Genomic DNA, 12,370 nt, shown 5'->3' on the forward strand with positions numbered 1-12,370 from the left:
AAAAAGAATACTGCAGAGCAAGGTCTCCAAAGGATTCAGGGGAAGTATTCGAAATTCCATTTTGCTTGACCAGCTAAGAATATGGACGAGAAACGGACAACTCCTATAAATGCCAGTAACACTTACATTCTATTTGTCACAATGGATGAGACAATCTGATTTTAAACCTCAACTCTTTGTTCTTTGCAATGCTTATGTGTTAGAAGAATCTCCTAAAAACTTTTGATTATTTTCTCCACTGGATGACTATTAAAGAGATACCAATGATATAAGAAAAAGTAGCTCAGAGATTTATATCCAAACATAAAACTGAGACCAAAATGTGTTCTTAGTATGTATAGCTCACACATCTAGGTGTATGGTAAGAAAATTACAGACATATATGGACTTTGAGCAAACTACTTAATCCTTTGATCTTATTTCCTCGTATGAAAAAAAAGTGGTAAGGATTAAATGACCTAACGTATGTAAAGCATATGGCGCAATGACTGGTATAAGGGAAGGCAATAAATGGTAGCTAGTATTATTACCATGCTGCCCTCTGGTGCAAGCCATCTCCCCCACCCTCTGCTCCATAAAGATCCAATTAATTCACATGGTGGGAAGTTACTATATACCTTTACTATCAATGGAATTGCCAAGAAGAAGAGGTAAGTATGGGTCACGTGTGTGTGTGCGTGTGAATTATTTACTCAGTTTTTACAATACCCTAACTCGTTCTAAAAAGAATTTGGAGTGAGATATGTCATCTTCCCTCCGGCTTCCCCCTTAAAATGCCCAGGGATTATTAAGTAGACTCTTCTAGCAAAGAACCATGAGCAATGGATCTCGGTTCTGTGATTGCCTCCTGGGGACAAATGTTTTACTTCCCTGAATTACTTTCTTGCTTTCTCCATGGTGAGAATCAGGTTTAGAGCCTGCAACTAGAGATGGGCCCTGATTCTAGACCTAATCCAGGGACACAGTCGGGTTCTGAAGGACTATATTGTCATTTATGTTAGATGCTTTCTATCAAATGGTGAGTGCTGAGAATCTGATGAATAAAGGAAGATAGAATGAAGAAGCCAGTCTTTCCTGCCTGTCTTCAGTGTCAGCTCAAGATATAGTCAGCTGTGCCACACTTGGTCTTGTGGTCTTACCCACATCCAGTCCCACCACATTCAGAGGTCACGGAGAAAGGACCCCTGAGCCTAAAGTACCCAGAGGCCTTTCCTGACCCCCCTTCCTGCTGGCCACTTGCTATCACAGTCATGTTTTATCTTCATCATAGCACTTGTCACTAACTGATACTTATTTACTTATCTGGGGTTTTGTTGTTATTTATTCTCTCCCTTCCTCTGCACCCCTCTTGAGCAGTAAGTTTCATGAAAAAAGAGACCTCACCTGTCTTGTTCAATGCAGCAATTAACACTTATTGTAGGCACTCAATGAGTGTTTGCCGAATGAATGAATCACATGGCGGTAGAAGGGCAACTTCAGCCCCTCTTCCTACACCTTGACTGGTGCCTGCCCTAACTTCTGTCCAAGTACAGACCAGTTGCCTGTAGCATTAGCTGGGCCATGACGTCAGCAGATAGGTTACCAAGGCATTTAAAAGACACACAGTTGGCCGGGTGCTGTGGCTCACGCCTGTAATCCCAGCACTTTGGGAGGCCCAGCAGGGCAGATCACCTGAGGTTGAGAGTTCGAGACCAGCTTGACAAACATCAAGAAACCCCGTTTCTACTAAAAATGCAAAATTAGCCGAGTGTGGTGGTGCACGCCTGTAATCCCAGCTAGTCAGGAGGCTGAGGCAGGAAAATCACTTGAACCCGGGAAGCAGAGGTTGCAGTGAGCTGAGATAGCGCCATTGCACTCCAGCCTGGGCAACAAGAGCGAAACTCCGTCTCAAAACAAAACAAAAAGACACACAGTTCCGTGTGTCTTTCTTATCTTTCTTAGGCTTCCCACCTGAGATGTCAATTGGGTTTTACCTTGCGGGAAAGATCCACAACACTCTTGAACTTTATCTTCCCCTCTCCCTCCAGGCAACACAGTCTATCATCTATTAGGTCACACACACACACGTGTGAGCACATGAGAGGACACATGTGCACACACAGCCCTACCTTAGAGGGCTGTCTCAACCTCTCTCCACAGTAAACACTGAATTTGCTGGTATCAAGATTTACAGTGGAGATGGAGAAAAAGTCATGTGCTCCATTTGAGTTTTTGTTTTAATAGGAATTCTCATTTGGAATATTATTTGTTTGTTCAGCTATAAATAAGGTTGCACTTTGATTCTGATTCTGGGTCTTTTTTTTTTTTTTTTCTGCACAGAACCCAGGAACCCTATAAAGAACTCAGGGTGGGGACATTTAACAAGACAAGATTTGGAAATTCCTAGGTACCTACCCGTAGTACCATGGAAATAGACTCAAACACCACCCTCTTTACACCAAAAATTTGATCATGATTTTCAAACCAACGTTGCATCACATAATAGCTGGTAATTTTGAAAGCTGCCTGTGGATGTGCATTGTCCTCTACACATTCCCACTTCAAACTTGGCACTCAAAAACCTTCTACATCACAACTTCCCTTACTATGAAATTATCCTTTTTCACAATGAGAACAGCTGAAGGGAATGATTCACATCTATCATCACATTAGGACTCTAGAAATGCATCACGTGGACCAAATAAAGATGGGAGGACCCAGGCGAAGGGTTGTGCAAGTCTTTGCTCTCAAAATCCAACACTGTCATCTCCATTTGTGTCTCTACTCTGTCCCTTTGAATAAGGGGTTTATGTTTACTGTCTATCCAGAAGATAGGGCTTATTCTAATAAAACACGGGGACTGTCACTTTTAATACCCTACCTGGTGGCATGTCAAAAATCATTTACAGTCACTTTTTGGGAGTGACTCTACCTGTCCTAAATGAAATGAAACTTATGACAAAGCTATGAAATTATTTCTGATCTTTCAACCCATTGGAAACTTAGAGCATATCTGTGACATCTTAACACCTTCCCCAACTACAATATTTACAACTAATTAAGGATAAAGTGATTTTCCAAAATTTTCCAAAATAAAGGTTAACCAGATATTCTGGTTTGTCATATAAATATCTATTATATTTTATCTTCTTAAAATATGATGAGCCTCAACTCATCTGAAATAAAATGTGTAATTGAATATTGCTTGAAAAAGTAGTCTAGGAGGAACTTGAAGATTTTTGCCCTGATGTTTTGATTTACATTATTTTTATTATTGTTATTACTATATTGCAAGCCATATAAAATCATTCATCTTCATGATAGGCCACAAAATATGATAAGGTAAATAAAATTTTAATGAGCATGTTTGTTTGTTTTCCAGGACCAGAAGGCTTTAGTGTGAGTTCTAGCAATCTTTTAAGAAAAAAAAGTATTATAATATCACATAAACATGTAAAATAAAAGATGAACTAATTCTAAAACTCATAAGATACTAAAACTCATCATGGACAGTATGACAAAACACAATTACAAACTAATTTGGCCTACAAACATAGTTTTAATAAAAGTATACTCTGAAGCTTTTGCTAAATTGAATTTAAATACATCAAGCAACAGTCAAGTAAAATCTTGTCATATGTGTAATCATAATCCAATATGCCACAATTAGCCTTATGGAAAATGAGGCTTGAGAAAAATAAACACTGAAGGATTTCCTGGAAAAAAAATTTAAAAATAACGAAGTAAAAATACCCAACACAATAGCCTACTATAATTCAGGATGGACAATGTTGGTATATTACATAGAGTTCTCTAAGTGCAAAGAAATTGAACCAGACTGTATAGCTCTGCATTCCCTTCCAGTAAGAAAATTCTATGAACCTAAGAACATGCAAAGTGGGTAGCAAGTTTTAAAATTTAGCACTTCATTTCATTAGGAGTATTAAATGGCCTCACACCAACCTCAACATAAACCATGAGAAAGCAAAAGAAAATATGTCAATATAATACTCATGCTGTTTTTCCTCATATTTATTTCTCTTTTCATTTTCTCATTCCAAATTTGACATAATAAAAATTAGAGTTACTTTTCCCCAAATAATATTCCACCTGGCATTGCCAGTGATTGGCAGGAACAGCCTCAAATTAATAAGGATCCGGTAAGAACAATTGCAAAGCTGCAAGAGATTAACCCAAAAAACCTGCTTTAGGCACTATATAGAAGAATGCTTCATTTCAGTGTTCACACATCTTCAGCTGCTCTTTTTCAGACCTTCAGATGGGGCTCCTTAGAGGACCATCCTGGCAGCCTGCCTGAAAGACTGCTCTGTCTGGTACTTACACTATAGTAGTAATCTCCCTACATAATCATCATTCCCTAAACTCACCTCCCACTCCTTTACCACCAGGCAGCTTATTTGAGGGATCCAATTTGGGAAAAATAAAGGGAGAACTTTTGAATTTAAATATTGGGAATTGCAGAATCTACAGCCTTGCTACTTGTGTATCTATGCTCACTGATGAACCATTAAGTTATACTGCATTGACTCTATAGAACATAACGGATACAAAACAAAAGAATAGGCCATCCTTCCTAATCCTTCTAGGCTGTTATAATTCTTATGAATTTGAGTTTCTCCATCTCTGTTTGTAGACTTAAAGAAAGACCAAACAATTTTTAAAGAGCAAGCTCATAAAAAAACAACAACAAACAGAGACTGAGAGGTGGCAAGTGGTGGGTGAAGAGAAGGGCAGATGCTGCCTTTGAACTCGGTGTCTTCCAAGCCAGAGCATATTGGCACTATCAACAAGTCACTGGATGTGTGGGCGGCTCTGACACCAGGAGTATTGGGAGAATTTGACCGTGTCTATAAAGTGGCAAAATCTGATGATGCAGTAGCCATGTGCAGGTTAGTGGGTTAGGACTGCAGGATCAAGGGCCCTCATCTTTTCCCTGTGTTCTGAGCCTGGGACAGAAGCTCCATCACCTATGCCCTTCGTCCTCTATCAGCAACAATGGGTTACAATAACCTGTCTGACAAAACTCTTAGAGGATTATTGATAATAGTGCTATCCTGCACATGTTTCCCAGAATTTAAAATAAAATTTGTAAAAAAGAATTTAAAACATTGTAATAATAAAGCACTTTTAAAATTAAAGTAACATAGAAACACTAAATTACATGAGCCAGGCCTGGCAGGACAGTTTGTTTCTCTTCTAATACATTTAAAACATATCCATAGGTGTGCTAAGGAGAGAAGTGCTAAGGTGAAAAATTTCTAGCCTAAGAAGAATAACAGGAAACTATTTGATTATCCTGTTAGGGTTTATGCAACACTTTTCATTACATTCTTTCACTGAATCTCCATAATAAGCCTGTGAAACAGGCTTGGAATATACAATCATTCCCATTTTTTTGGGAAAAGAAACTGAAGCACAAAAAGGTTCAATAAGTAGCTCAAGGTCATGGCCAAGTGAGGCAAGGCCCAGGATACAGTTCAGGTTCCTCACTCCTGTCCCTGAACTTTTTCTAATTTACCATACTACCTCTCAAAATTAGAAGAAATCACAATTAGCTAATGGATTATTGGTATTATTTATTTCTGCTCACATTTGCTGAGCACTTGCTGTTTCCATACATTCTCTCATTTAATCTCCCACATATGAGGCAGGTATTGTTTCCTAAGGACACCTTCACTGACCATCTCAATCCAGAAAGAGAGCTCATTCTACCAAAGTTGCATAGCACCTTTTCCTTAAAATACTCACTTGACGTATGTCATAGATGATCCTTTATTTTAGCTAAGTTTTCACATGCATGCTATATTGTGATATCCTTGAGGACAGGAATCATATAAATCTTTGCATTTCCCATGGCTCACAGAACAGTACAGTGTGCATAGATGCCCAATTCACATTTGTTGCTTGAGTGATTACGGGTATGTAATTTTTTTTTTTTTTTTTTTGAGACGGAATTTTGCTGTCGCCCAGGCTGGAGTGCAGTGGCATGATCTCGGCTCACTGCAACCTCCCCTTCCTGGGTTCAAGCGATTCTCGTGCCTTAGCCTCCCGTGTAGCTGGGATTGCAGGTGCACCCCACCATGCCTGGCTAATTTTTGTATTTTTTTGTAGAGATGGGGTTTCACCATGTTGACCAGGCTGGTCTCACTCGAACTCCTGACCTCATAAGATCTGCCCACCTCAGCCTCCCAAACTGCTGGGATTACAGGTGTGAGCCATAGCGCCCAGCCAGGTATGTGATTTTTAAAACAACTTATATAGAGCCAAGTTGCATAGTAATACATATTTCACATTCTAGAAAATGAGAAGTTGCCGCTCTTCAATCACTTGAGTGAATATTACCTGATTATATTTCTGCTATACTTTAGAAATGTGTATTTTCAAGGTGCACAATTTACCAGTGGGACTCGCCTACCAGAAGAAGAACAAGTATCTTGCATGGAACGGATCTGATCACCCAAAGCTTCTTTTCCTGATGGCTCCTTACCTGATAACATATTGTCTGTTTTTATTGAAGGAAACTTCAAAGTCATTTCATGTTTGTGCCTATGAATCATCAGATGGTCCTCTGTTGGGAAGCGCTGTCAGACGAATAAAAAAAAAAGGGAGGGGAGAAGAGGAGCCATTCAGTTTTAAAAAACATATTTACCATTATTGAGAAAAAGACTTATTTAGCATTGCAAACGTGACAGGCAAAACAAAAAAAAAACATTTCGAAGAAGTGTGAAAGCATGAGTAAGTGAAGTTGCAAAGCTTTTTTATGCAAGCAAATGTGCTGGGATGTTCCTTTAAATTACACCCAAATATATGCATTCTAATTTTCATTAAAGTTTACCAAAGGGGTTAACTACAATTGCAGAAAAATCTGGCTGAGTACTGATAATAAGCAGAAAATTTTTGCCTTCTATACCTTCCCTAGGAACTTTTTTGAAAGGACTCTACTTCTTAGTCCCTGGATATATCCAACTATATATATATCAGTAAACTTTATATTTCTTTAGGAGCTATGGGTTTGCACTTTAAACTTTGTGTTTAAAGAATAAAACAGGAAGAAGTAAATGAACAATACTGAAGGTATTAAAATAACATATATATACAAAAAAATGAGCTGTGTCCTAATGCCTACCTAAATATGCAGTATTTTACAAAAAATAAGTGTTTAAATGAATGCTTATTTGTGGTCATGAAGAATAACTAATAATGGCAACATGACAAATTAAAATTTTTCCATTTCTTCTTATACGTATGAGAAAACCATGTCCAAAACATGAAAGTGAATTTAGACCTGAGTAGCACTGGAATTTTGCAAAATCATTTGGAACTTTTCAAATGTAGTTAATGTTTTACACAATAGTGTAAAATTAAGTCTAAGGTATGATAAGTATGCTAGACATTATCTATGGATTAACCAAAAATAGGAGAAATGCATGATGAAAGAAGAGAATCATGATTCAAGTCAGACTTCGGGAAATAATTATATGCCATGCCCAATTATTTGACATATGTATCTACAAATGTAACTGTGAAATCTGTACAGTGTATTTCCATTTATGAAGACCTTGCCCACCTATTATCTGATATTTTTAAATTACACATATGATTTTAGAGTAACATGACAAATTATTTTTAGTATTCTATGTTCTGTACAATGTAATAAACCAATGCTTATTTTTAATTTTCAGGGAATGATATTATGGTTATCAAAAATGCTGCTCCCAAATGTTTTTGGCTGTCTGACTTCCAGTCACATGGTGGGACTGAATTTTCTGGCCCTCTTGTGGTTGCATGAAGCCCTGTGACTAGTTCTGCCCATTGAGTAATGAATGAAAGTGACATGTCACCCAGGGGCCAGCATCTAATTCCTGGTGTAAGACACTGTAGCATTCTCCCTTCCCCTTTGTTTTAACATGGCAACTAGCAATATTGGAAATAGTGGCTACCCAATCATCTTAAATCTCTGAGGCATTATGAAAAGCATTTCTGAATTCTAAAGGATTATGAAGAACTTCCTGCCAATCTACAATAGAAATGCATCCTTGGGGAATAGAAATAAGCCTTTGTTGCTCTAAGCCATTGAAGCTTTGAGGTAATTTGTTATTGTAGCAGATCCTAGCCTATCCTGCCTCGGACTGGTATGTTTGTAGTAACTGAACTTAACAGAATATCTGCTTTATCAATGTCGAATGAAAATACAACAGAGGATGATATATTCTGCTGAACACTTCCAAATCTTCAACAATTTAGAAATCTTTCAGAGCTTCCTAATTCCTCAGGATAGTCAATATAAGTTTTAATTACCTTTGTTTACTAGGGTAGAAATGTTTTCTGCAAATGGCATGGATTTGTGTTCATGAGAATGAAGGAATTCCCTGGGCTGAATTATACAAAATATTCTAAAAGTACTTCTTTGAATAAATATCACTTATTTACTTGTCATTTGTATTACATAAATTGGAGAGCATTGGCTTTTGCAAAACATGGTAATTATGCCAGATTTCTGAATACACTGAAGTTTGCTTTATATGACATGATTTTTTTGCTACTGGTTCACCCATTCTCTTGGTCTATAACACTGTGTAATGACCGCACCAAATACATAGCACTACCACGTGTGATTTAGAGACTGAGTTGCCTAGTCTTTCTGTCAAACAACTAATTATAATTTTTGTTTTATATGCGTATATAACACAAATATACTATAAAAATATTATATTTTATATAGACACTATATTTTAAATATACTATATTTTATATATATATATTTGTATATACAAAAATACACCACATGGTAATAGCCTTCATTTCATATCTATAAGCCATTTTCTGACTTTATAAAGTAATAGCCTAAAGTAGGATATGAACCCGATTACTTCTTAAATAACAATAATTTCCATAATACCACATACTGACTATAATTACCTTCCAAGTGAGATAATAAAGGACATCGTGATTTTTTTTAATTCAGCAGGAACATAGCAGCAAATTGAAAATAACAAAAATATACAGTCTGCAATAGATACAGAGCTGAGAAAGGCCACTGGAATTCAGAACGTGGTTAATTTAGAAGGCAAAGAGAGAGTGAAATTAACATTGAGCTCTGTGAGATTACAAAGGGCAAGAGAAACTCTTCCTTCTGAGACAAAGATAATGTCGAAGGAACGGTAGGTAACATAAAAAATCTCCCACATGGCCACGGTGGCTAACACCTGTAATCCCAGCACTTTGGGAAGCCGAGGCGGATGGATCACCTGAGGTCAGGAGTTCGAGACCAGCTTGGCCAACATGGCAAAACCCCATTTCTACTAAAAATAAAAAAATTAGCCAGGCATGGTGGCACGTGCCTGTAATCCTAGCTACTCAGGAGGCTGAGGCAGGAGAATCGCTTGAACCTGGGAAGCAGAGGTTGCAGTCAGCCAAGGTCGTGCCATTGCACTCCAGCCTAGGTGACAAGAGTGAAACACCATCTCAAAACAAAACAAAACAAAACAAAACAAAAAAAACAAACAAAAAAACCTCCCACTTATTATAGGCCATTCCTAATAGAGCTAAGTTTCTTTCCCATGAGGGAAAAGGAGAAAAAAAATCCTTTCTTCACCCCTAGCACAGTGCAAGCAATGATAACTTATATTTACTCCCCTTTCCAATTCTCAGTCATCCTGTCTTCTCTGTGCAGGTTCCCAGGCTGCAGGACATCCCTAAAGTAAACACCATGGCCACAACAATTGGCTTGACTGTAAGTTTCTAATACCCCAGGAGACCTTTGTGACTGCTGGGTGACTGCTACATTTTCTTAATTCTAACACCTCTTCCATTGAAAAATGCACATATTTTTATAACAGCTTGTCAAGGAAAAAATACACTTCCACATTAAATGAAGACATCGAGTTTTAGAAGCATCTTTACATTTAAATCTGAAGTGGGGGAAGCTTGGAATTGTTCCTTAAAATCAAGAAACTTTGTCAATCCCAATTTCCACGTCTGTCCAACCATTTCCTCAGTCCATTCAGCCTTCTCAAGGAAATGACCTGCTCCTTCACCAAGAAGTTCAAGGTCATTCAAAATGGACTCCCTTCAACCTTAATTAACCACCTCTACTTCAGCATTTTCAAGTCACTTCCTTGATTCTCTTTCCAACCCTTCCTTTCTCAGAGGAAATGGCACCCCCACTCCTCCCCAGGTTCGTCTACACCCCTTATCTTCTGGGGATTAGCCGTGTAAACCCGCATGCTCACTCCCTCTGTCTCACTGGTTTCTTGTCCTTGACAAACTCCAGCTCGGCTATCCTTTAATTTTAAAAAAGCTGTTTCCTTCTCAGGCTACCATTATATCACTCCGCTTCCCGTCACTGCCTAGTGCTCTTGAAAGAGTTCTCTATGCTTGCCACCTCCGCTTCCTCACCACCCACTCACTCATTAATCCCTTGCAGTTTGGCCTCCGCCCCTGCTCCCCTCTCATAGGTTGCCGGCAAGCACCCAGCTGCCAAAGCCAACAGCCTGTGCCCAGGCCTCTAGCTGTCCCAGCTCTAGCAGTGCCTGACACCAGTGACCACACGTCTGTGGCATTCATTTCTTTCTACCCTGCCTGTTGCCAAAAAGAAGAAGGGCTTACAGCAATACATAAAATAGTTTGGGAGAACATAGATTAGAAGTAGATGATCCCAAAAGAGAAGGGATCCAAAAGAAAGGAAGGCTAAAGCCAAAATGCAAATCAGAGGGTAGTGATTCTCAACCAGGGGCAATTTGGGCCCACAGGGACATTTGGCAATGTCTGGAAACATTTTTGGTCATCACAAGTGGGGAATACTTCTGGGATCTAGTGGGTAGAGGCCAGGGATGCTGCTAAACATCGTACAACACACAGGACAGCTACCCAAGACACAGAATTATCCAGCCCCCAAATATTAATGGTGCCAAGCTTGGAAAATTCTGCCATATAGTCCAATGACTAATGTGCAGCTCTCTTCTCTCTGACTTACCTAAGTATTAGATGTGGCTTACAGCCCCTTCCTTGAAACACTCTCCTCTACTGTCCTACACAACCCTGGAGGTTGCTGGGAATCCTAACTCACCCTGAACCCTCTTTTGCCTTTGCTGGGTCTCTGGAGAGTCCCATTCCATTAAATGCCCCTTCCTTAGTGGAGACCGGCATTTACCTCCCCAAGTAAAGTCAACCCCTGTATTATACTCTTCAAGGTAGCCTGTGGTCTTCCTTCATGGAAAATTGCAATTGACTAATTAACTGATTTACTGATCATGTGATTATAGACTTGATTCCTAAACTAGAAGCTCTGTGAGGACACGGACACATATGTCTTGTGATTACTGTTTCCCCAGAGCAATCAGATTGCCTGGCACATAGTAGGCTCCCAAAAAGGGTGTTGAGAGATTTGAGTTGAATCAAACGTAATGTGACATTTTCACCACCAAAGCAAAGAAAACTGCTCAAATTATCTGATTCCCTTTGGCTATCAAGACTTCTCTTTAAAGAAGCTGAACGGGAATCAGTTCTACCTTAGGAATTAAGTTCTAATTTAGTTACTCTAGTAACTTAGTGGAGTGACATTCTGCATCCACAATGAAGAGTCCTGGTCTAGCAGGATTTTTACCAGTTACTTATCACTCTGTTTTTTTCCTAGTGTTTTCTACTTCAAAATCATCTCCAAACCAGTTTGCTTCAAAGTAATTTTTGCACTGCTCTTCTTATTTATAAGTTGGAAATAAACATTGACACAAAGCCCCTGGTGAAACTTCTAGAACCTGAGCAAAGGACTCTGGTTGTTCAGTTAGTGGTTGATAACACCAGCAACAATGTCTTATATTTCTATGGCCTCTTCCTTCCAAAAGCCTCCCAGAATCCTCCACAAACTCCCTGGGGAAGTTAATAAGAAGGGTCCGGCCGGGCGCGGTGGCTCACGCCTGTAATCCCAGCACTTTGGGAGGCCGAGGCAGGCGGATCATGAGGTCAGGAGATGGAGACCATACTGGCTAACAAGGTGAAACCCCGTCTCTACTAAAAATACACAAAAAATTAGCCGGGTGTGGTGGCGGGCGCCTGTAGTCCCAGCTACTTGGGAGGCTGAGGCAGGAGAATGGCGTGAACCCGGGAGGCGGAGCTTGCAGTGAGCCGAGATCGCGCCACTGCACTCCAGCCTGGGAGACAGAGCGAGACTCCGTCTCAAAAAAAAAAAGAAGGGTCCTCAATGAATCCTTCTTATTAAGCTCTCATCTGACTGCTAAGCATTGCTCCACGCTCTACTGCCAACCCCACCACATAAACAGGCAGGAGAGTGAGGGAAAGACTGTAACTCGCCACACCTGAAAGACCCCTGTGCTCTGGGTTCCAACCTCGTCCTATATCCCATAGAATGAAG

General features: G+C 39.5%; 1 protein-coding gene across 3 annotated transcripts in view; it reads right to left on the bottom strand.

Annotated features, from left to right (window-relative positions):
• CREB5 (cAMP responsive element binding protein 5) overlaps positions 1-12,370 on the bottom strand; it is a 415,375-nt gene that overhangs the window by 324,268 nt on the left and 78,737 nt on the right. For all 3 annotated transcript variants that reach the window (XM_054495795.2, XM_063667426.1, XM_063667427.1), the window contains exon 3: positions 6,488-6,581. In XM_054495795.2, the coding sequence (XP_054351770.1) occupies positions 6,488-6,581 (94 nt within the window). The remainder of the gene's footprint in view (positions 1-6,487; positions 6,582-12,370) is intronic.

This window comes from Pongo pygmaeus, chromosome 6 (genome assembly GCF_028885625.2).
Source record: "Pongo pygmaeus isolate AG05252 chromosome 6, NHGRI_mPonPyg2-v2.0_pri, whole genome shotgun sequence".
Classification (NCBI taxonomy): domain Eukaryota; kingdom Metazoa; phylum Chordata; class Mammalia; order Primates; family Hominidae; genus Pongo; species Pongo pygmaeus.